This window comes from Nothoprocta perdicaria, unplaced genomic scaffold, assembly GCF_003342845.1.
Source record: "Nothoprocta perdicaria isolate Ctin4 unplaced genomic scaffold, notPer1 scaffold_9, whole genome shotgun sequence".
In the NCBI taxonomy this organism is placed as follows: Eukaryota; Metazoa; Chordata; class Aves; order Tinamiformes; family Tinamidae; genus Nothoprocta; species Nothoprocta perdicaria.
In genome coordinates, this window is record NW_020456198.1 from 5,656,531 (window position 1) to 5,682,556 (window position 26,026).

Here is a 26,026-nt window from a genome sequence, read left to right on the forward strand (position 1 = left end):
AGTAACATTTTAATAAAAATGACTAATATCACAGGTTACATGAAACTTTGTACAGACATTCTCTGCATAGTAACAAACACTGATGTACTTGAATTTAAAAATGGATTATCTATAATCCTTTAAAGTGCAATTTATTTAATGTTTTAAGCAAATCAAAAAAGGATCTTTCAATAAAGTTTACCTGTAAAATTCACTTGAATTAACCTTGTATTTAATTAAACCATGAATAATATCCCAGTGCTCTATTAACTCCCATTTCAACTGTTTCCTCATTTAAAAACACTTTCCCTTAGAGTTACAGGTAGGATGCTCATTTAAACAAAGGTCATGAGAGAGCATTTTTACTCCACCAGAAAGATGGTGGTAATAAGATATAATTCTCCAGTTCCCTCACCTGTGCAGTACACTTTAGGTGCTTTTTTTTTTTTTAATTATCTAAAACAAAACCTTGCTGATTCAGCAAGAATTATATGCATTAACTGAATGGAAGTGTTGAAACAAATGCAAGAGCTGACTAAAGTTAGATCCATGTATTTTGAAAAAAAGGGGATGGGGTAGAACTAGAAAAACACTGTATTAATTCACCATGATCATGGTCATTCCTATTCTCAGATTTTTATTCAGCTACAGAGAAGTTGCTTTATCCCTGAAACTAGCTAGAGAACAATGTTCTTTAACGAGGGGCTCCTTAATACCACAGCATGGCAATGTAAATGGGCGAGGGCAGTGCTGCTACTCCAGGAGAGCTGAAATAGGGGTAAACAGAGCGACAGGGTGATGGGATCTGCTGGTGGAGCCGTGGCCGGTTAGGAGGAGCTCGATCCGGACAGCACAGGAGGGGAAAGGCGAATCCCATCGGGGGGGTGACAGCAGTCTCAGCTGATGCGGGGAGCGCTGTAGTCGCACGTGTCTGTTTTCTTCAAAGTTCCTTTCTGAAAGTTTCGAATGGAGCTGAGCAAGGCTCCTCGGCTTGCGCTGGCCGCGGGCTGTGGGCTGGGCGGCGCTGGCACCGTGGCGCACGGAGGCGGCGCTGCCGGCGGCAGGGGCGGCGGTGGCGGTGCAGGGGGGATGGACGATGCTCCTGTTGAGGAGAGAAAAGCAGTTTGGTTCTGGCAGGCGGCCCTGCTGCAGAGTCTGCAGCCGCTCAGCTGGGCTAGGGCAGCTCACGTCACTCCTTGAGCGCAAGCAGGGCGTGGAGAACAGAACAGATGAAAAATGCCAAAGAGATCAAATCCCTCTATCTGCAGGCAAGTTGTGTCACCCGAGACACCGCTGGGAGACCAAAGGGCCTCCCTACACAGCGATGCAAAACATGACAAAACGTGATCTTGCACTGAGGGAAATGAAGATCCCTCAAGGGGACAGCCTGTCTCGGCTCTTGTTTGGCCCCAGTGAAGCAGTTTGCTCCCTGGGTTACGACCAATAACAAAGACTGGAAGCAAATCTTTTTACCTCTTTGCATTTCCATGGCAAACTTGGCTGCTCTTACAAAGGAACACACTGCTGCAGAATTGGTGGTGACTGCTTGATCTGATTCTATTCCATCTTTAGATTGCTAACTGCAGATAGAAGATTTTTGCTTGGAGGGAGGGAGAGGGGAATGTTTTACACTTTCACGGTACTAGATGTTTTCCAAATGTGCTCTCACAAACTCCTTTCACAGACTGAATGAATCACAACAATCTGCCACTCGCACCACATGCCTCCTGTGCTCCCTTTCCGCTCCCACCCTTGTTTTCTACCTTAAACCCTATCTCCACACTCGTGCCAGGCCCATCCACATCTCCTGTCTCATGCTCCTCATCTTGTTCTGCCTTGCTGCCTCTCCTTGCCTTGGCTCCATGCACATAGGCAGCTATCCCAGCATTGGGGTACAGCCACAGTCTCCCAAACAGCCTTAATCTTGTGCAACACAGCACTGCACATTGTACCCGTGTTCCTGCACAAGGAGCTGAAGGTGCAGGACAGAGCAAGAGCAAAGGGCTGCAGAGGTGACCCTTGCTGTCCCACAGAACGTTCACATGAAAGTGGCATTGCAGCACATTGCCACATGCATGGGAAGTGATTCTCCTGTCTGGTCTAATCCATTCCGCAATGATCAAAAGCATAACAATTAAGCTCTTATGACTAAATGAACAGTGAATTTTAATTCCCTCATCTAGATTCTGAGAGTTATTCCACAGTAAGACTAGACTGAAGAACAGCACCTATAGCGTCACACTTGCTTTTGGCAGCTCTACCCTAAAGAGGGGAATATATGAAGTGACAAAGACTATGCCTTTTGCGCTGTTGTCTAACAGTAACATCAGGCCAATCGAGAGACCTTGGTTACCACAGCAGGACTCCTTGCTCCCAAGCAAGCAAATGCCCAGCAGTTAAAGGAAGTTGTGGCACACGAACTCCAGAGGTAATCCATGAAAGACACCGCGCAGAAAACACACAGCAGCAAAGTTGTTCTCTGTGCTCCACGTCTCCCACAGTTTCTCACTACACTTGCTCTCAGACTAATGAGTAATAGTAGCAGTAGTTAAAAAACACTTGCTGTAATTAAGAGAGCAGTTATCTAAGATAGAAGTCATTTCAAAGCTCCTTCATTTCCAGTTTGTATCAGTCATTAGAGAGACTTTTGCCGTAGGAGGAGAAGCTCCAAATGCAGAGTATTTACACGGGCATTCTGTTTTGCCCATCTACGTCAACAGCTATGACTATAGCACTTCTAATTCTTCAGGAGAAATTCCATCTGCATGAAAATCTTACTCTGTGAGGACAAAACACAAGTATATTCAGACTCAAGTCTTCACTCTCTTTCCTCTCTTCAAGAAGAAAATTCAAATCCCACTATAAATATCAGAGATTAGGTAAGAGTTTAGCATGCCTGTTACATGTGGACTCCTAAGTAATCGAAACATTACCCAATGTTAGCACAAACCAAAATAACAAATCACATTTTGAAAGATTGGGGTCATTACCTTACCCAAACCCTTCTTACATTAGCGAAAGGTCTGAGCCAATATATTATTAGATATACAGGAAAACCATTGCTTAGATTAGAGACTTTGTGTTTCTCCCGTGTGCATGGACTGCCAGTAAAGCACAGCAAAGCACAACTTGATTCGTTGCCAAAGGAAGAACAAGACCCAGGACAGCACGAGTTGCCCATGGGAGCAGGACCCACGTACAGCACTGGTGCAGCAACTTGGGAATTGCTGTAAAAGAGCTAAGAAAGCGATTCACAAATGAGACAGCTTGGAAGAGATGCAAAAGCTGCAAGGAACTGAGACAGGCTTTGGGGCAAGAACAGCAAGGTAAGACTGAAGAGGCTATAAAAGCAGTTGTACAATATACAGCAAGGCAAATGATGGGCAAACCAGAATACAAATCCAACAGTCACGCAGGGTGTGGAAGATGGTAGGTATGTATTTAATATGAATAGAGGCAAATGGCCACTGTATATCCAACTGACCGGACTGTTGAATGTTATTAGGCCAAGATACCATGTATTATTTTTGAATTTTGGTCTGGTTATTTCAGGATGGGGGCAGAAAGGACAGCAGAGCGGGAGGAGATGCCACCTGCCTTTCCTGAAATTTGCTGAATTTCTCACATTAGATATTAGAGAAACTGAGCTGCCAACAACATGATATAGCTGGAAAACTCTTGCTGTAGGGTGACTGATCACAAGCAATGATATCCTGTTTTACAGCTGAGCTCTGCCTTAATGCATAAATACACACAGGTTTTGAGATGGTATGCGACTAGCTTTAAGCAATTACGTACTGAATCTGTTAGTTAAGACCATGATGCTGAAAATCCTTCAAGTCCATTAATGTTAATCAATCTGAAACAAACTGTCCTTCCTATCTTGACAGCACTTGGTGCAAAAACAACTCCTTACTCCTTACTTAAGAGAATAGCTTGTTCTGTGCTCAACAGTGAAACATTTTCCTGTTTTTGCTAGGAAAAGGATGCGAGACAAGTCCTCAGTTATTACTACACCTTCCTGATACGTAGGTTGGAAAAGGTTGCTGGCAATCACACACCTACTCATTCACACACCTGTAAGAATAAAACACTCAAACAAGAACTTACCAAGGGTTTTTTACAGGGGCATTTTTGTTAAGAGAATGTGTTAAAAGGAATAGGAAGTATATCAGATGCTGTAAACTTGATGCCTGAATTGAAACAAAAACTTAATTATGAATTTAAAGTGACAGGAATTGTGCAAACAGTATTAAAAACTTTGCTGAGTGAATGCGATGCAAAGTAAATCATTTTAGTGATAGTTTTTAAAGATGCTGTATTTCATTAAAACAATCCATCAAAATGATCAGACCTTTCCCTGTGTTCCCTCCCAATACTATAAGCAAATTTAAGATTTGCATTCAACTTTCCCAGACAGAAACAGAGCATCTTTAAAGAGATAAATCAGCATTAGCTTACTTTTCCGAAAATTCACGTTCAAAATGATGCATGCTCTATTGAGGACAGCAGAGAAAGAGAGAGGACACAAGTTAATCATCTGGTTCTCGGGTCAGAGGACGAAAAACAGAAACTGTTAGCTGGAAAGTCAGTGCAAAAAAAGGGAAACACATTCTTATTTACTGAAAAACATATTGACAGTAGATCAACTATTTTATATTATGTACAAAACACTTTTCTGATTCTAATGAACCACAATTTTCCATGCTTTAAACACTTAGACTTGATGAACAAACACAACACACATGCTTTCAATTCCACATGCCAGAAATCAAGACTAAAGTGCATTTAGAGTTATTTAGCCAGAAATCTGCATGAAGATTAGCTCCAGAAGACAAAATTCATTCAGGGAGCACTTCCTGCAGTGTTACCACCTACATTTACACTTATGTAGCACGGATCAGAGACGCCCAGGAAAGCACTTGCTGCAGCATGAAAATAGTCTTACAGAAAGGTGAAGGGCAGAAAAGATGCATCGTGTGGCTCTCTATGAAACATATGTACTGAAGAATTCAAAACAAGTGGCATAGAAAAAGAAACAGAAAGTTATGTACAACTCTCCCTTTCTTCCTGCAGGGAAGCCCAATGAAGCCACAGGAGCTATTTACCTCACTCAGGAAAGGGCTGGTTGCCAAACTCCTATTGTAAGCTCACTGGTATTTTATGAGCTTACCAAATTTAAAGAGGGGGCAGTGAAATATTTTATAACCCCTACCAGCATGTTCTGCATCCCTTCTGATTCTAGCACAGCTCAGAGCCACACACAGAAAAAAGTAGGTTTTCAAGAACTGAAGAACTACGTGAGTTGGGGGGCTCAAGGTGAGAAGGAAGCCAGCATATGACGGTATCAGAATCTCCATGTGCAATGGCCCAAAAAATGTAATTTAAGGAATTTAACTAGCTTCTGCACTAAATCTGGTCCTTTCTGAGAAGTGTCCATTGACCAGTCTCTTGTTTGCAAACGTTCAGACTTACTGATATTGTGACACCCGGACCATACTGACTGATAACACCCAATTAGTTAGCGGTCACAGGGTACCAATTCAAACCGCCACCAGAAGAGTATCCTAATGCTCCTAAAGAACATGCTGTGGCATAAATTCATAATTCATAATTCTAAAAAAGAGATGTATCCATCTTTGATACTCACTTTCAATGGATTGGAAAGTCATACATAAATAAAAATTAAAACCAACAGAGTAAAAAAAAGGCACCGTTCACCTATAGCATCCATCCTAACACTATTAAGCTACAGATCAGTGAACTGTCCATGTACGGGAGTCAACTCAGGTCCTCTATGTGTGCTATTTAAGACAAGGCACTACTATAATTTGTATTTGGCATATACCAAATAATTACTTAAGAGTTACACGGTAACAAGTGGTCGGTTTAGAGATACTACCAGCAGTACTGCATTGGATCTACTATCAAATAATCAACCCTCAAACATACAAACAAAGATAACGTAGCCAAGATAACGTAGCCATTCGAAGTTCAGATGTCCTATAAGTCCTACAACTCAAGCACAATGCCCTTTCCTATCAAACTACAAAGGAGAATGAGTTTCATGGCATTTTCAAGACCGTAATTCAGAGTCTTCTGGCTTTTAAGCCAGAGCAGAATTAACACTGCTATGATTAGGTCATTTGCAATTCATCAATAAAAACTCAATACAGATATTGCAGTCAGCTAGTGCGAGTCTGCACTTCTAGCAGATTTCCCCTCAAAGTAGGTCATACACTGACTGAATGCCACCTTCATCCTGCAACCCTTTTTCTCCTTTGCATGTTTTGCATTGACCACACCAGGAACTCCACTGCAGGCCGAGTCTCTTGTGGACTTTGTTTAAACGCAGAGTGGCTGAGCTTTGGAAAAGCTCCCTGCATGAAGCTTTCTCACCCAGGGCAGCCCAGCCTGAGGTTTCTGCTTCGAAATCCACTTACAGAAGTGCTGCTAAAACAGCAGCAGGTGCCTTCACACCTCGCCAAGAGCCCCAGTGCCATCGGTGCCCTAGAGCCCTGTCAGGGAGGGCAATTTGCACAGTGCCAAACACGGAGCGAGTCACCAACAGTCACCACTGCACACTGGCAGCAGAATGAGCTACGCACTGTGACAAAATCGTTTAACATCGGGACCAAACTGAAACATTTGGGCCAACCCTACACCAAAACCGGCATCATGTGCTCAAAACTTGCAACAGCTTTCAATCAAACTCACAGGCACATTAAAGCTAAAATTATCTTTTACGTGTGTCTTCTTTCAGGGGGAAAGATGTGTTTTCTAAACACCCATTTTGAAGACATGGGGTTTTCCTTTGCATTTGCAGAAACTGCCTTTTTATGGAATACAGAATTTGAAAGTACCCTTTAACCAGGAGCTGGTACATCCAGCCAACAGTTTATGTGCAACGCAGTGACAGTAATTATCTTGGTTAGAGTAACTGGAAGAAGACAGTTCCTAAAATATACCCTTCAACGTACTTCAAAAGTAACTTAAAAGAGAAATGACTAATTTGAGTTAGAGCACAACTAATGTGAATTACAGTGCACAGATTGCCATGTCCTTTGAAAAATCACTTGCAACAAACACAAATTTGATTGCATCACTTAAGTTAACAAGTTGTTCTGTGCAGAAAGTTGTTTGGTCTATGAATCATGACTGAGTCATCACAACATACAGTGCTACGGACAGCTTCTCTTCTAGGAACACAATCCATTAACACCTTTTGCTTCTGATGTTTTTCAGTGCTCCTTTTCTAGCATTTCAAACTGAAACCTGTGCACAGCAGCTCAACATTCAGATAACGTGATGAAACTACAGTTTCACGAGCATTTCTATTTTGGGCAATGCCCATTTAAGCAGATTGTGTCCTCCTTTCAACCACCTGTGCTAAATGCTAACAAACCTGTTTGTACAGCTACCTTGCAAACTGGAATAGGACAAAAATAATAGAGATTATTCTTAACCCAAATATCTTGGACTTGTCTCTCTGCATAAGCAGTTCTAGTAGTGTTAATCTTGTAGTGGAACTGGCAAGATTTACCAAACATATGCCACTTGGCTTGTCACACAAAACTCCTGATATGACATCATAGCAGTACAAGAGAATACACAAAAACAAGGGATCAAGAAACAATACTTGAGAGGGCACAGACCATAACATCAGGACAAATGCATAGTGCAAAATGAGGCCCAGATAACACGTGGCAAGCAGCAACACCAGTAGGACTGCAGCAATAGAGACTTCAGAGCAAGTATGTAAGACTCTATGGATCATATGCATGTCTACCACAAGAAAGGTTACTAACAAAGTGTATTAAAAGATTTTCTGGCCCTCAAAAGAAACATAGGTTGATACAAGATAAGTGTTATCTCTGTATTCCATCCTTGAAGACCATCATCACTTAGCTGTTCTCGGGAACAAGACCCACTTTTAGACAAAAAAGAGCAAAAAGGAAAAGCTAAGGAAAAAGACAAAACACTGCAATGGCTCTTGAACTTACCTGCTGTAGAGGGTGGAGTGGGAGATGATGGAGATGTTAATGGGGAACTCGCCCCCGAGCCTGCTAAATAAAACAACAGTCTAGTAACTAAAGTTGCGATGCTAAAATTCACCACAGTCAGACAAGACAGGTTGTTGGAAACAGGCTGACTTTATTGACTGAAGGTGCAACCCTGCTTCCACTGCAGTCTAGGGGGAGATCCCCATTCACGTGAACAGCATCACTCAGACCCACTCTGAACACAGAAGCCTCGCAGTACACAGTATCAGAGGAGGTACAAACACATAAGAAGCATTCTCAACAGTATTCCTCAATAGGAAACGCTTCTGTTCTGTTGCTTAGACTGTTGGATTTCCGCGTCCAAATTCTGTTCGCCTTAGGAGTTGTGCCACTGCATGGATGGCAACCCATTTCTCCTTCTAAGAGATGATCTCAGTCAGTTGCTGTGCTCCATAACTGGACTATTCCACAACAGGCTGCCTTTGGACATGCTACCCAGGCATGTCAGCTCTGTTAAACTGTTCAGTAGCACAGACCATTCCTTTAAATTAACTGAAGACTTGCCACAGGCTCTGTTGTTTTAGAATTCAATATTTAAGCAGCAACCAAAAAGGTAATTTACTCCTTCAGCTTAACACTCAAGGAACAGAAATCACAAGAGTTGCTCTCTAAAGTCTCAAGTATTAAATGGCCCAAATAAGCAATGTTATTAGCGTAAAACCTTCCATCCAAATGTCATCAACAGATTTAAATGACTGACTTTAGAGGGGCAAGGGAAGGAATGCGGCACAAAAGAAGGAATTACATATTTAGTATATTTTTATGCATTTATATTAGTTCTGTAAAAGCAACCTCTTCTCTCTGTAGTTACCTGAGTTATTTGAGTTGCTGTATTTTGCCGAGTGTTCTTCTCCACTTTCACATGCAGAACGTTTTGACTTCTTTAAACAAAGCAAAAGAAGCAGTCAGTGGGAATGAATAACCTCTTTCCATGATTCTGACACACAAAATTGTAACGCTGACCACTACATCACACCAGCACCAACACCCAACATCCCCATCCCTGCCACCCAACATGTGCTGCTGCAAGGACAACAGCAGCAAGGCAGCTCTGTGCCCAAGGCACAAATGTGCCCAGCCACACATACAGGGCAATTCAGTGCCTGCTGTTTGTAAGGAAAAGGCAGAAAACTGATCCATAGAAAAGGAAGAGAAATGCAGAAACTATTCTGCAGGAGCAGCCTGGAAAAAGGCTCCCATGCCTTCCAAGAGGCAAAAGGAAGCAGTGCAGGCTGCCATCTACATGTCAAATGTTAACTACACCCATTCTCAGACAGTAAGCTCCCATAAATTAAACCTAGCAAGTCATCTACTGTTATAACCTATGCTTTTTAGGAAGTGTACCACCTAGCTATAGAAAGAAAAACAATCAGAAAGTATTACAGAGAAACAACACAGGGCAGAATGCAACAGCATACCCATGGTAGTTCATGCTACCCCTTCAAAAAGATACACAGCTCTGTGTGATTGTGAGGTACTTATCTGCAAGTTGTTTACCTTTCGTGCTAAGATTTTCCTTCTCTTTTTTTCTTCTTCAGAGCCATGATGGGATTGAGCTCTTGTCAGTCTTCTGTGCTGGTGAATCTTAAAAATTAAGGGAAAAAACAGAGTAAGATCTCACGCCAAGGTCTCAAATGCTGTGAGAAAAGGGATATGCTTGGGATGGGAGAAACACTGAAGTTGCTTTGCATGTTTGTTTTTCATTTCTAACTCCTATATTTACTGTTAATGATAGAGGATGGAGCCTTATACTGCAGTTAAAGTGATTCTATAACTTTGGAGCCACTACCTGTGAAGCTGCCCCACATAAAAATAAAATGCCATACACAGAATTCTTGCTTAATAACTTGTCATGTTGTATACTGGGGAGTGAAAATGTGTAGATGAAAATTTCAATTACTTAAAATCTACTAATAAACGTAACATCCATAGGAAAAACAGTAAAGAAATGCAGAGGTTACCAATTTCTGTTCTTCTGTTAATCTTTTTTCTATGCATTCCTTGGAAGCTTTCAATGCCTCTTTTAGTTTAGTAGGAATCTAACACAGAAGAGAAAGGGAAAAAAAATAATCATTGCAAAAAACATGACAAATTTCACGGCTTAAGGACTCACTAGTCAGATGACCATATTGTCTACCTAAAGTCCCAAGTTCTGACACTGTTCCATCAGTGAAGGAAATCTGAGGATTTTGGACATGCACTTTTCCCTCCAAATCTGGCCACTAATCCAACATAAGGGACAGAGAAGGAGAGCGCTCCAGCACAGGAACTGCACTTGAACTGCTCACGGGACATGTTGTGTCTTCCTGCTCTGCTTTTAAAGGATGTTAGGACATTGCTTGGTACATGCCAGCAAAGCCAGCCTGTTACAGATGGACCTCACCATAAAGCTTCTTGTCCTTTACCCTACCTGTCATTCAATGTATAGTTATCCCCAGCCTGCCACTTACACCACATCTGTAAAACAAGACAAAGAAAACATGTGTTCAACTCTACCTTAAACTGGGGTTTCTCTGAATTTGTTAGCAGGACATCACTGAATAATCTGTAAGTGGATGAAAAAGAAGAAATGATTAGAATATAATCCCCAAAAGACAGACAAACAGAGAATACAATTGGTGCTGTTCATCTAATTCCCTCTTGCTCCTTTCTCCTCATCCCTATCTCACCATTAGTTATTTTTTTTCCTCTGGTGTTTATATATGGCTTTTTAGTTTCCAAGTCCTGCTGTAAAATGAGCAGTGTCTAAGCCCCCTGATGCAGCCGCTGTACATGGCAAGAGTCACTAAGACTACATGAAATGTTTGGAAAACTGATAGAATTAACTATAATTACCAAAGGCAGAAAAGAGCTTCCTCAAAACAAGTATCTCATTTTGTTAAAAGTATCCAGATTCTTCCAAGGCAAAACATTATCAGGGATGTTATTTTGAATTTCACCTGAACAATCATTGCACTTTTTAAGGATACTCTCTTAACACAATTGTAATTTAAGCATTCAAAAGAAATGTGTGAAAAATCAACAAGGTAACTATGTCAAACTACTGTTGGTCTTGTGAGCAAAGATAACTAAAGCAACTACACTAATAATTTTACTCTTCTTTAGGGCATCAGCATGATTAATGATTAATCTTCTTCTATCCAGAACAAAGACACTAGAGGGCAATGTTAGTCTGGAATTGGGCTGCTGGTCCATTTCATGATACTTTGTTTTGGAGAACATACTAGAAAACTGTCCCAGAAAGAAATCTCAAGCCTGGCTCTGGGATAAATATTTCAGAGATTGTTATTGCTGTTGTTCACATGCCCATGCTAAAGAAAACAAATTCAAGCCTAGAGCTATGGTTCAGGAGAATAGTAATCCATGAGCAATTAGACATAATTAAACTATCAAAGACTTAAAAAGCAAAAAATACTCATGTTCATAGGCCGTTTTTCTGTATTTTCTGACTGTACGTTTTTCAGAATCAGCAGACTCATAGTTTTTATCGAATAGCTTAATAAACAGATGAATTACTTTAATGGTATTAAGCATCTAGCTAGAATACTTTTGTAAGAAGCATAGACAAAGCAAATGTAGTATAATATCCTACACATCAGATACAGTTGAGCACAGACTGCTTGGTCATCATCTTTTAACACTTAGAAATTCTTGTTTATCATATCTCTTATCGTACTTCTCCCCTGCTTACATTGTTCTATCTTCCCCTCCTTCCTTTAAGGGCAGAGGAAGGCAAGAACAGGAGGAAGAGAAGATTAAGACAAGACTGCAGTGACTCTTTCCAACCAGGAAACATGAAATTTGGAGCCTGCTTTAAATGCACTGCAATCTACAGTCTGAAGGAAGGGCCCAGATGTAGGTAGGGGCTGGCTATCATTCTAAAGGTCACAGTTTTGGCATTCTATTTTAAGGCAGACAGGAGATCAACATTGTGGCCTGCTGGGTGGCATGATCACAGCAGGCTGTCCTCCAGGCACGGTCATACTGTCTCCTACTTGCAGGATGAGCTGCACTGCAGAAAGGTAACTTCTCCAGCCTAATCATGCACTGACATTGCTCCTTTTCTATACTCTAGTCTTGTTCTGTACCTGTCTTTATCACTTCATAGCATCTCTGGGAGGAGAATCTGTATGGAAATGTATTGTGTCTCTGCTCTGTCCCTGCTAGAAACTAGTTGCAGCATCTATATACAAGCTCCTTCGCAAACCTGGTCTAGAAGTTACTGCCAAACACGAGGGGATCTATTCCACTAGTCATAAGTAAACTGACACAGTATCTTCTGAAATAAGTCTGAAGAGGACGTGCAAAAAGATCCCTTATCTTATTTGCTTTGGAAGAATCAGTAAGTGTTTTTGAGCATGCTTGCACTGCTTTAATAGCTGAATCAATTCAAATCATAGCACCACACTAAAAGCACCTTCCTGAACAGCTCCAACATACCAGGAGACAAAGTTAAGTGAACACATATCATATTCACAAAGACTAGTTTCAATCAAGTGATAATTTTAAAGCTTCATTTGGAATATATTATACATCCCTCAGACGGAGGGGCAAATCTTCCTAATAAAGAAAGAGAGCATTAATCTTTTTCCTGTTAATATAATTAAAAACATTATCGTTAGCATAAAATAAGTACATTAAGACTTACGGCATCTGTAAGAGCCGTGAAACAGTTGGCATGCCATTCTTCATAGCTTCACAGGTCAGAATGGATTCCAACACAGACACTGCCAAAGAAAGCATAGGAATGTACACATTTTTGCACTGCAGGACAGCAAAGAATTCAGAACGAAGGTCTGGCACTGCTGTGCGATTCCTCTGGGTTCCTCTGAGCATTCCATCAATTAAGCAGTGATGAAGATGTGTAACATTTGGTTTTTATTACAGCGTTGCTATTACATGCACAAACTTCTCTAGACTGTTAGATGGGAGGCCTGAGGGGACACACATATAGTTACAAGAGAATGTTTTATCACTTAGTTTTAAAAAATACTGTATTTTTGTGCTACAATTATTCAAAGAAGAACATCCATCTTTAAAAAATTACTAAATATTCATTTCTAACCACAGGATGCAAAAGTCTTCAGGGTGATCTCTTGCAGCATCTTAGCTAAAAGGCAGAGCACCCAGAAGCTGAGATGGAAAGTTTTTGGCTGCATACTAACCAACAAACACTGACGGTGCAGGAGGGAAGCTGTCTACAGGAACCATATCTGGAGGTCTTCCATATGTCATTTCGTATAGTAAGTGTCCAAAGCAATGTACATCAACACCTTCTAAAGTCTGCAGAGAAACAAACAAAAAAAAAAATTAAAAAAATAGATAATATTCTTCCCCTGTCAGTTTGAAACCATGCAATAATCCATGAGAAGAAAAAAAGGACAATCATATTTGGAGAAGGAACGAGATTCTACTGTGATAATTCCTAAACACAACTACTCCCCTGCACAACTTTAGCTCCAGTGAAGTTTTGAAAAACACACCTCAAGTAAAAGAAACTACCGTTCTCTTCCTGTAAGCAATATTAGTATATTTTCTTCTGTAAAAATGCACAAGGAGAAACTCTTTTCACATACAGCACTTCATATATTGATATGAACAACAACAGAGCACATTTTCCTAGTGCAAGTCAAACAGCAAAGAATGAGGTTCAAGATGCTATCACCAGTTACCTCTTTACAAAGAGGTAAATAGGTAGAGAACAAAAATACCTACCAAAAAAGCCCAGAAGAGCCCCTTTCACCCCTCCTCAAGTCTGTACAAGCTTTAACTAAGTGCTAAGCTCCCAGGCAGGATACTCCCTAAATTTTAGGCTCGTGTTCAGACAGAAATGTCTCTTCTTACTGCTTAAAAGCTTAGAGATTTGATAGCACCAACAGATTTGGACTAACCATGAACTTCTGATCATTTCCTTGACGCCACAGCAGAACTTGTTTAGCAAGGTCAGCAAGCAGCTGCCTCGTGATGCTTTATGCCACTTACTACAACGAGCACTGAAAGGCAAGGCAAGATGCTGGCCAGAAGTTTGCATTGCTACAACAGGGCAGATTAGGTTTAGTAATTTTGTGGGGTCATATTTTGCTGTGCAAACCTATGTTTTGGAGAAAATCTACAAAATAATGTAAGAGTTTTGAAGAGGCAGATGTCTTACAAGTGTCTAATCCACAGCCATAAGGATGCAGCCATAAGGATGCATAAGAGTCAACCAAATGCAATTCATTTTTCAAAACTTACATTAATTTTCCGAAACTGTGAAAAGTACGATCGATAAAATGACGGAAGTCCCAGCAAGGAGTTTTCTAGGTCTAGTAACTTGCATGTGTCTCCATCCAACATCACATTGCCGGCGTGAAGATGGCCATAGGGAAATCCTTTCTCATGCAAGAATTTTAAAACCTTTAAAAAAAAACACAAAGCAGGAGGGCTGTAACGAGATACTCAAGATGATCTCAAGATATCAGATGCTCCTACACTGAAGTAGGCACATAATAAAGGAGGCCCCTGTTTTGGGCTGCTTCTGCGTTTCCCTTGCTCAGCTGGATCAGCTGCCACCATCACCTTTTCCTGACTATTCATTCCATGTCATGGGTAACACCTCTCACAAAATAAACATTTGGTGCTAATCCTCCAAGCAGGCCTAAAATCACCTCCCAGAGAGACGTGAATCTAAAATTCACAATTCCACTGAATATCATAGTTGGAAAACAAATACACCCCCTACACATTCCACAGTACAAATACTGCTTTCCCCTTCATGCCTCAGGGAAAAAAAATACATATATATTACCTCTCTCCCATCTCAGCTACACAGATACTAACTAGATTTCTTGTCAGAAATGGAAATCTAACTAGATTTCTTGTCAGAAAGGGAGACCCCTTCCAGATATATCTAAATTCAAGTCCCAACACTTAACCTCCATTTAAATTTAGACTTGAAATCTGTTGCTTCTCTTTTAGAACTGAAATAAAACTTAAGTACTCACAATTTTGTCTCCTTTTTCCAGTTAAATCAATTGATCTTAAAAACAAATAAATGAAACTTCCTACAGTCATTGCCCTTACAGTATCACAGATAAAATGCTTTTAGCATTCTAAGAATCAGTGTAAAAACCAACCTAAATCATAAAGGCTGGTAAATAAGGTAAAAAGAAAAGAATACCTCTAATATTTGTCTCCCATATGATTTTATTTGCTGAAGTTCAAGACCTTGAATTTTTTTAGGATTGCAATACTTCTTCAAGAATGGATCTTTTGGTTTTGCCTTTAAAGAAACAGACATGTATCAAATACCATGAGCATTAAATGAAGTTGTTTTTTGCAATAGATGAAAACTAATAAGACATCGAACATTTCAGCAAATATTACACTGTTTGAGCTTTAAAAAAAAAAATTACCTTATAAATAAGGTCCTTTAGTGTCCCTTTTTCACTGAATGGCCTAATAACCAGTGCTGAAGATTCACTGGCAGTGGCAAAAGTGACTTTGTAAATATAGGGATGCTGCCAAAAGAAGAAGAAGATACTTTAGGTTGTTTCAAATGACAGATACTGTGCATTCATTTTTGCTTGATTCCAAAGAAGAGATCTGTCTGAATTAACTTTAAATGAATTAATTGGGTTCCATCACTGGCCAAGTTGCTTAGTTTATATCCAAAGCGAGTGCAAAGGTGTCTACAAGTCTTGAAGAACTGCAATAAAAGCTTGGGATTGCACAGTGCTATAGGAAGTTACCAGAAGACGAAATACAATAAACCACAACCCCAAAGCTCCTGTAATAATCCTGTAATAATTGTGCTGAGAATATGTTACCTCATTGTGTGGGAAACGTAATTAAAAGGTTTGCAGCTCTCTAAATGAAAGCAACTCTAAAATTACAAGCTTTTGCTACTGGACTGCACGTACTTTTGCAAGGTTAGCCCTTGCGAGCTTTTCCTTTGTGCTGGCACAATTTAAAATCCTTCAAATAATACTCACAGAACAGGAAGAAAGAAGTTTCACAGCGTACTGTAAGTCTTTGTCAGACAGGTATTTATCCGGGCCAAGATCAGCCTAGAAATAAAGAAAAAGAAACGCTTCACAAGGGCGTAATTCATAAGATTACACACCATAAAGAAAAGGTGATCTATATTCTTCCCTCACAAATTAAGACAGCTGCTTGGAAATACACACTTTGTGAAGAATATACCATGAAGCAAATGCTAAGAGGCTGAAATAAGGCTGTGATTTCACTAGACAAAGTACCTGGCAGTATTATTGCCTCCTCCCTTCTCAGTATCTGACCTGCATTACCATCACTGAATTACTTTGCCAGCTCCAAAACCGGGAAGTTGTGTGCTGATGGGGCTTAAACCCCCACCTTCCTCCTCTCCACTAAAGGAGAAGTGCTCAAACCTACCCCAAGTTTAAGCAATTTCAGCTCCCCAGTAACCTCACAAACAGCTATGCTATGGTAACACACTTTTTTGCTTTTCAGCACAGAAGCACAAGCATTTAGGAACAATTAAAATATTTCGTAGCAATACATGTCTGCCTTGAAGGAGGAATTCATATATATCTGTCAAAACTAAAGATCCTAATAAGAAAGAAAAAAAGAAAAAGAAAAGAAACAAAAAAATGACAACAATAAAAAGCAGTAACTTAAAAAGGGTTGCTCTGCTCTTTGCCATGGGCAGATTTATATTATGGTCAGCAGCAACATCATCATTACCACTAAGGAAACAGTAAAGTGAGGTGCAAGATGGGAGAAAATGACCAAGGAGAAACTTTTAAACTGGATTTGCTAAGAGAGAAAGGAAACACAAGTAGTTCCCACACCACTCATCCACCTAAGGGCTTTCAAAACTCTTTCAAGTCCTGAGCTCTTAAATCTGCATCTCTGTCATTCAAACATGATCGTTAATATATATGAAGCAAGTCAAGTTCACTAAAAAGACTTGAGGACAAGATGAAAGCATACCCAGCTTAACATTAGTCGTTCCTTTGGTTGATTCCTAATCTTCATTAAGAAATATTTCTTACGTATTCGCCAACCTGAAACGAAAGTCATCAGTAGCTTTAATTAAAACAGTACTGAATCACATGGCTTACAAGCAGGACAGGGTTTGTAGGCAAAGGCAGTATCCTTCTCTAAGGACAACTGGTCTAGTTGGGAGAGACCGACAAGTTTTCATAAATACATGCTCTTCTTACCTATATCTTTTAATGGTTCTACTACTTCCCACTTTGGCTCTGATCGGAAGAACATTGAAACATGCTGTAAGGCAATTTCTGGGGAGGGAAAAAAAGAAAAGAGACTACTTAATTAGATTATATTCCTATTAAATAATGTTCTTTGCCAGGAGGAAAACTTCAGGAATTCAGACTTTGTTTTATTAAGAAAGTCAGCAAAAACATTTAAAAAAAAATGAGGTGGAAACAGATAAAAGGTGTATGCATTTTTAACCTGTGGACTTATATCCTCTGACAAAACAGAAACCATTGCCTTAGGAGAACTTATCCTAAGGAGTCTGCATTATATCTATACTAAAATATAATTTCCAAGTCCAAATCCATTGCTCACAGCTTGGTAGACTCTATAGTATGTCATGAAATATTTTCACTATACCTGTAAAAGCAGTAACTTTTATACAACTTCAGTGTGCATCTACTACACATGAACTAATCAGTTCTTTGTTTTGCTACCTGCCACTTCGCCCCATTTTGCACAGATGAAGGTACTTTGCTGTCATAATCCCACATGCACTTCTGAAAAACAGGACAACCCTCTGGTTACTGAGTTTCCCTTTCACAGCTGAAATACAAGCAGGATATTCATTAAGTGATTATGCTCATCAAGAAATCTCTCTAAAATCTCTTATCTGGGCTTAGAAGTAATGCAAAAAGTTAAGAATGCACTTTTCCTCTTCTGTACTCCCTCTTCTCTATCTAAAACTATGCTAGGAAAAAGAGAGAGAACGGTACAATACATATCATCTCACCACTGTAATATTAAATAATGACAAATTAATAAAAATCTCCAGGGAACAGAGGCAACTTCTTGATTGTTAACTTCCCCAAAACTCGCTGAGAAAACAAGAGTTCCAAAGAAAGCACTCAGAGTTAACACAGAAGCCACCTTATCTCCTAGAGGATTTCAACTGCTTGATCAGCATTAACCAGCAAACTCCACTCTTTAAGACTCACTGATAATTTACATCTCTTTCACAGCTTACTGTAAAAACATCCGGGAAATATTCTTTACACTTTCAATTTGTTATATAAAGGGAAAGCAGAGAGACAAGTGAAAAGGAAGTAGTAAGTTCCTGCTTTAGTAGGTTGTGCTTTTATGAAAATAAGGTTTGCATTTTGCAAAGAGTTGGTCTGCCTATAAACCAAATCTGCAATGTAGCATTGCATCATTTAGCGGAAGTTCTGCAGTCTACCAGACAAAAATTCAACAATTTCTAGTGGTTGAAGTTGAAGTAGGATAAATTGAGAGAAGAAATATTCAATAACAAAGAGAACTGATCACTAGGACATCATTCTAAGGGAGACAGCAATTCCTGACCCCTGTAGATATTTTCTTATTCTCATTAGCAGCCTTCTCCCAAGTTCATCCTAAATAAAGCCTGACTCTTATCAAGTCTGTGTAGAATAATTAAAATATTTACTATCGATAACTACAGTATGACCCGTGCACACATCTGGAAGAATATTATCACATATAATCACACACACAATATGATCATTTTGAGGTATTTCTCTGTGCCTTGGTGTAACTCCTGGTCAGCCCTAACAGAAGATGTGCACACATGAAATTGTGATGCAGCTGTACAATCCCTCACCTACCTGTGTAGTTTACAGAATAGCTGTTGGGATCCAAGAACTTTTTTACCAGTTCACAGTTGGACAGTATGTGATGGGTGGTAATTACATCGAGATAGGTCTGGAGTCCTTTCTGTCTTTCAGCTATGAATTCACGCTCCATATTTCCAATCAATTTTTTTGGAGGAAGAGGTAGACTTAGAGCTGAGATCTTAAAAAGAGAGGAAAAATAATTATTTTGCAGTCATGTTCTCAAAATACTTCAGGGCAGTAAACTAGCAAGCCTGAAAATACTCCGTGTATTTTCTGTGTGTTTTATTCTGTGTATATACAAAGTAATACTCTGGATTTTCTGTGTGTTAACAACCAAATCATTTTTACTTTGTATATACCATAGAGTTATGTTTTTCTTTTTCTAGGTACTATTATCAAGGCAAGGAGTCAGATAACTCACATCCTCATGTGAAGAGACTTGCAAAGGCAGCCAAGAATGGAAGGAGATAATTTTTTGCTAGCGACTTATGCATTTAAGATCACTGCACAAAATGCTCAGCTACTAAATGCACATCTCAAATTCTTTGCAATTCTTGACATAATTTTGCCATAGCAAAAAAACAAAAACAAACAAAGAAACAAAAAAAAAATCCACAAAAAAATCCACCATTTTCTCATGATGAAATTGATGCTTATTTAATATATGTGCAAATTGATGTTTCCTTTGCCCCTACTGGGACATTATGAGTAATACAAAAATCCTTACTGTCAGTTTTTTAACTTGTACTTTCAAAGACGGCACAACTTTTCCATTTTAATTTCTAAATTTGTTGCTGTGCAGTTTCTAACAGCTACATGCATTTCACAATAGAAACAATTGCAATCTATTAGTGGGTATATAGTAGCTGTTTTATTTTAAGTGGTGCAAAACTTAAAAAAAAAAAAAAAAAAAAAAAAAAAAAAAAAAAAAAGTGAAATATTTAGCCATGGGAAAGTGGAAAATTCTGCCGAAATCCAGAGCTTTACATAAGTCAGATCAAAGAGGTTTGTTTTCTAAACATGATCTAGGTTGCACCCAGTATTTATATTCATTTGCGTCATGTGAATTGCCAGAATAAATTATTCCTGTTGTCAACACACTGTTGTCCAGCAGATCAAAGCACCTGCCTTCTGTGTGCTGCATCCTCACTGGTGATAATCTTTAAGAAATGGGTGTTGCAGAAAAAATTGCACATATGCATAAGGAATTAGTATAACTGACTGGAGCAGAAATAGCAACCCCTTCGCTGGGGTCTGCTTGCAAGCTTCTGTAGCTGCAGAAGAGCTACAACTAAACACAAATTATAGAAGAGAAACAAATCATCCTGTCTGCTGAGCACTCTTCCTAAGGAAGAAAAGTAATGTCCAGGAATAAGCCCAAAAGCAACAGGAACCATTTACAGTACTTACATTTACCATCTATGTTTAATTTTCACACGGAAGACATAAAAAACTTTTTGTCTGGCAAAGCATCGCTCATTTGATTCAAAAGTTGGTTTCTAAATAAAAATACAATGCACCTCTGATATCAAAGTTACTCACTGAAAAGCATATCACATCATATTTGCCTTCAAATTCTTGACTTGAGAGCTAGCAATCATCCCACAGATCTCCAGTTTATTATAAAAAAAATATTTTATATAAGAAAAGGAAACACAGGTATTTCTCAGCAGAAACTAACATTCACCCTAGGGTTTTGCAACTCTGCCCAAACACGTGGCATGGCCAGAGCAGCTCGGGCCCCAGCTCGGGCTGAAACCACAGAAGCACCTGGGGCTTAACTTGCTTATCTTCAGCCTGCAACCTTCTCAGGAAGCTCCGGGCAAGGGCCACCATAAAATGCTCCACCAGAATCATCTTTCTTGCTGCAAGCACCGTGGCAGTCATTCACTCACCAAGTGGAACGTGGAGGAGGACATGCCGGAGCCCCTGCAAGGGGCTCTGCACTGCTGCCCAGTGCACGCCTTACTGATCCAAGCAGCTGGCAGGGTCCCAGCCCCAGCCCAGCTTGGGAATTCTCAGTCCTTACTAATAATCTGCAGGTTGCATCAGATTAGCAGGAGAAAGGTGCATTCCAGCTCAGCTACATGTCCATGCACAACAGCCTCGAGCAGAAGCCAAATGTGCCACGGGGAATGGGAAAACCCAGGCCCTTAAGCCCCAAAGAAAGCCCAGGCTTGTCTTTCAGGAACATTTGGTTGTGAAGATAGGAGTGTTTTTTTATTAAAAAAAAAAAAAGCTTTGATTTTTCCACTCAATTTTAATACACAAGCTGAGAGTTTTAAGTACTTTAAAACAAACGGCATGGTCCTGCATATTTTGATGAAATGTTGTTGCTTAGTGATCCAGGAAGAAGGAATTTAGAAGCGCTGCACGTCTCACATCTACAAAGTCTTCCTCTGACCTCAAATTCCTCCTTATCTCATTCTACAAGTTGCTGTCAAATTTAATTTACGGTCCAAAAAATTCCTGAGGTCTTTACTTATACTGAGCATCTCTGCCTCTAATGCAAAGGCCTTTTCTGTCTCTACTATGTCATATCATCATTAGGCCTAACCATGCAGTACCTGTCAATCCTAAATTTAAGTCAAAAAACCCATTACCCTTATTACTATTAAAAAAAAAAAGAAAAACTAATACCGCCTCATTTGAAAGTTAAATGAGATGGCAACAAACAGACTGTCTTAACATATTCTGTTCCTCATGGGTAAGAGGAACTTGCAGCAAAATACGAACCCCATCTTCTTTTGAAAAAAAAACCTCCAATTTATTTCTCTATGTTCTCTATCAAAACTGGACTATGGTTAAGACTCCCGAGGACCACCCTGTGCTATGTCAACTAGCACCATCTCATTTCCATGTGTTCCCTTGGACATTTATCTAATCTCAAATCTTAGTTTTCTTCTCAGCAGGAGACATCTGTTTATTGCCTCTATTCCGCTCCTAATGCGGGAGGTTTCTAGGGCATGGTAACAGCCCCCATGTTTTACCATGTATTTAATAAGTAATTCCACAACACTATTCCAGCTATTGAATTAAAACTAAACCCCCTGCTGTGCAGCCTCCAGGCTGCTGCAACTGATTCTTATCCTATTCGGATTGCACAATTTAACATCCATGTGTGTTTTTGCCCACTAAGTTGCACCAGGCAGGTAGCCGATTAAAAGGGTCAAAAAGAAAAAAAAAAAAAGAAAAAAAGGGGCAGGGGGATGATGAGGGAAAGAAGTAGAAGCAGTATTAAGCTCCTAAAATCATACTATATCTAATAGGGGAAAAAAAAAAAAAAAAAAAAACACCACTCTATGCTCCCCACACAAAATAAAAAGAAATAATTGTGGGGGAAAAAGAAAAGCACACAGTAAGTCCAGTGTTTAAGTAAGGAACACTTTTCAATGATACGGAAAACCCTCACATGATAAGCAGCATCTGGAAGCGCTTTTAGAGGAATATAAATAATGAGACACATAGCACTTCAATGCTGAATTTGTAAGGTTGGTATGTGGCTTGGCTTTCTTTGAATCAAAGAAGGAACAAATAAGAACACACAAAACCAGAACAAGTCACAGTACTGAGGGGAAAGATTCAGTATCTGCCAATCTCCGCTATTTATATATAAACGGTGCCACTGAGTTAAAACTGAAATCATCCTGGAGGCAATCTAAGGGTGGAGGGGAAACAAAAACATTTTAAATATATTTCTTCAGCAGACATTTTATATTTATGAATCAAGAGTAAAAGTTACCTGCAAACTATTATTAAGCAAGTCAAAGTCACTGTATCGCCTCACAATCTGCAAAACATAAAGACAAAATTGAGGAAACATGCTACTCTTCTCATTAGCATTCTACACTTCAAAGATTCCATCCATAATTCCCATCTATAAGCTTTTCTCTTTTTTCTTTTTTTCTTTTAACCATTCTCTGTACAAATTCAAACCTACTGAATTCATGCCACACTGCCAGAGGGCAAAGAATTGCTTTTAATACCTCAAACAGAAAGAAATTTCTAAATGTTATCTTCAAATAGTTTTTCCAAAACTATTGGAGGTCTCTGCAAACAAAGCATTTTCCCATGTTAGAAGCTAAATTATTTCACGAGCATCTTCATTACAACTTCTATTTTCACTGGTCAGCCATCAGCAAGGCTGTGATTTTAGCATTAGGGCAGGCAAACAGGCATTTGGGGGTTAAAAATGATGCTCATAACAATACCCAACAAGAACATGACACACGATTTTCCTGTTTTCCTGGAATATTCACAATGGCAGAAGACAACATGCCTTCTGTAACTGGCAGCAATACTGTTTTTCTCACATTTCTTGACTAAAAGCATTCAAGCACTTCACCCTCCCAGTTCTCATTCTAAACCAGTATTTCCTCCTCTAGCACAAAAATGTAAAAACCTTTGAAGAGACAATATTTGAATTCTTTTAAAAAAAATCCTGGTTATATCGGCCACAGTTTCAAAGAGTTACCTGCCAACTGTTTTCTGGTGAAACTCCTCTCTGAACACGGATTATGTATTCCTAGAAAAAGGAGAAAGTTATTAGAAATGAGAATTACCAAAGGGAGTTATTTAGTACTTCTCTAAATACAACCACTATCCAAATAGGACACACAAGCAGAAAACTGAGATTAGATTTTAAGCTTCTAGGTAAATCTGAGTTGTGGTAGTTCAGATCCAGTACCAGTAGCTCTCACTACTTAATGCAGGGAGAGATGCAAGGAGTCCCTGGTTCTCAGCACTTAAAAGTCTGAGATATTTGCGGTTTCATTTGCTAGGGAATAAAGGCAATATTAGGAACACTCCCCACATCTCTGTTGAGAACAGCTTGGTTAGGTGACAAAAAAAGATGAATAAACCCTCTCCTCACCTCTAAAATCTAACAAATGGACACCAGGAATTACTGTCTCCTTCAGTACAGGAGAAAAAAAAAAAGTTGCCATAATGTAAATACTGCCCAAACTCTAGTTATTTTTATATGAAAAAAAAAAAAAAGTTATAACAACAGCTCTGAGTTTGCCTGAGTACCTAGAACTTACCAGTTTGTCCTGATGATAATTCTTAATCTCTAATACACAGCTAATGTTAATTACATGCAGATTAAAGAGGCAAGTATATATAAAGCTCAGTGAACCACTTTTAGATTTTAATAAATGTAAATTCTCCTACCACAATTAAATTCATAAACTACAATTATTTTCAGTCTTCATCTCAAGCTCTGCTATGGCTTCTGTAAACTAATACCTAGTTAACACAGCAATATCATTATTTGATATCATCTAATTCTCTCAAGAACATATAAGTGTATCACATACACACTACAGAGGTACTTTGAGAAAATCCCAATTTTGCTCATCTCTATTTTGGTTGAGTTTCAAAATATCTCTGAAAATATTTGACATTTCAAGTAAACAAAGCAAGTCCTTTTTCTGAAGAGCTTATAACTTCACTTCTAGATAACACTTAATTAGCAAGGAAATTAAATTCATGTGGGTTACAAGTATAGTAACAGATACTTCCTTTACCATTGGCATCCCTAGAGAGTTCTTATTACCAAAAAAAATCATTTGCATTCAAAGATATGAAAATGAAGCACCAAAAATCACAGGATAAGGAATGAAAAAATAGAGATGCTCAGGAGCTCCGCAGCCCCAGATGTGGGGTTATAAAACGCAACCCAAGAACAAGAAAATCTAAAATAAATAAAAATTGAAGGCACGGCTCTCAATACTGAGGATCTCTAGCACCCAAGAGCTCTTTGCACATGCACCAAGGGAGCCACCAAGGCTCTGCCTGTCACTTGCTGCTTGGTCCATACGATCCCATTCCTGCTGCTACAGACATTCAAACACATTTTATGTAAAATGCTTACTAATTTCTCAATTTGGAGCCCCACCAGTTCTGCTGAGCTGCTTACGTTAATAGGAGTCTTATACAAAGAGAAAAGACATGTTAGAGCATTATCCACAAGTTTTTCTCCGATATTAAACTAATGCCGCATTCCAGATTATCACAAATAAACAGTAATGAAACAACAGCGAGGAAACAAGGGCATTCCCAGCACCCTGGATTTATATACTCGACTGGTCTGTTCTGTAGCAATAACTGTTTGTACAAATCTGGCATGTACCTGCATACCAACCAGAAACTTCAATTAAGTGAATGCTCGAACCGTGAAGTGTTATAAATTCAGTTTCCCAGTTAAAACTCCACTGCAGGCATTTATTAATAACCTCTTTCAGGTTTTGTGAAGCCTCTTCTGTTTTTGGAAATTGCCCCTGGAATCACGCAGAACTCATTTTCCCCTTTTAAATGAAATTAATTGAACAGCTTGTATCCTGAATAGTGTGCACATACGAGGGATCTCAACAAGCGCAAAGCGGAGCACATCAGAGAATCCCATCCCAGCCTCAAATCCCCGTTTAACATTTACCACCACAACAAGCAGTACAAACCAAGGGTTACAGCTACTCCAGACAAGAGCCAAAGGCAACACTTATCAGATGACACTATCCTGTGTGCTGAGTCTTAACTAATCTGGAATTTATTTACTGCTGTTTCCTTCCAAAGCACAATGCTGATCAGGCAAAAAAATGCTACTCTGCTTTCTTAAATTCACTTAAAGTAGCTTTTCTTAGGAACAATTATCAAGTATCTGCAGCAATTTTAAGCCTCAAGAATAAAATTAAGACTTGGAAATATGGAAAACAATGTAATTTAAAATACTTAATAGTCCAACAATTGAAGTGGAAGTGATAGAAAATCCAAAACGTCATAAATCAAAACATGTAAGTACGATAGTGGAATTCAAGTGATTCTTCACAAGAAGTCAGGCAGATCTCTCTCTGTATTCCCTTCTCCTACCCATTGGAAATCATAATTATTTGCTTGTAAAAGCCCAAATCCTCATAAAGATAACAGCTATCAACCAAGTTTATTCCAGTCCAAGCAGGATAACGATATTTGGAAACCTGGTGGCAGGAACTGATTAAACAGACACAAGGAAGGCTGGAATCACAGCTAACGCTCAGCTTTGCCTGTTCTGCAACTGATGGCTCCGCGGCTGGGGAAAGCAGGAAGAGCCTCCTCTACTAGCAGACACCTCCCTACATAAAATAAAATAAAATAAAATAAAATAAAATAAAA

At 39.3% G+C, this 26,026-nt stretch overlaps 1 protein-coding gene and 2 long non-coding RNA genes across 10 annotated transcripts; 2 read left to right on the plus strand and 1 right to left on the minus strand.

The window, feature by feature from the left end:
* Positions 1-23,396, minus strand: PXK (PX domain containing serine/threonine kinase like). Of its 7 annotated transcripts, none has more exons than XM_026052532.1 (17): positions 23,352-23,396; positions 22,620-22,667; positions 18,869-19,055; positions 17,231-17,308; positions 16,998-17,071; positions 16,016-16,090; positions 15,437-15,541; positions 15,202-15,303; positions 14,277-14,438; positions 13,208-13,325; positions 12,691-12,769; positions 10,539-10,587; positions 10,004-10,081; positions 9,540-9,626; positions 8,854-8,923; positions 7,983-8,042; positions 1-1,081 (listed from the first exon to the last, which is right to left on the minus strand). In XM_026052532.1, exons 3-17 carry the CDS (start codon positions 19,005-19,007, stop codon positions 876-878), a joined length of 1,482 nt encoding a protein of 493 aa, XP_025908317.1. In that variant the 5' UTR covers positions 19,008-19,055; positions 22,620-22,667; positions 23,352-23,396; the 3' UTR covers positions 1-875. The 7 variants fall into 7 exon arrangements, with proteins under 7 accessions (XP_025908317.1, XP_025908315.1, XP_025908311.1 ...); XM_026052530.1 differs by having other exon boundaries at positions 7,983-8,045; XM_026052526.1 differs by lacking the exon at positions 23,352-23,396 and adding an exon at positions 4,090-4,172 and having other exon boundaries at positions 1,029-1,081; positions 7,983-8,045; positions 22,620-22,664.
* LOC112958634 lies at positions 3,038-11,791 on the plus strand. 2 transcript variants are annotated; one of them, XR_003251467.1, is made up of 3 exons: positions 3,038-3,305; positions 9,581-9,651; positions 11,764-11,791. It is a non-coding gene; the product is annotated as an uncharacterized LOC112958634 (long non-coding RNA). The 2 variants fall into 2 exon arrangements; XR_003251466.1 differs by lacking the exon at positions 11,764-11,791 and having other exon boundaries at positions 9,581-9,900.
* On the plus strand, positions 12,333-13,196 carry LOC112958635. The gene is made up of 2 exons (XR_003251468.1): positions 12,333-12,384; positions 13,113-13,196. It is a non-coding gene; the product is annotated as an uncharacterized LOC112958635 (long non-coding RNA).
* Positions 23,397-26,026: the final 2,630 nt, after the last annotated feature.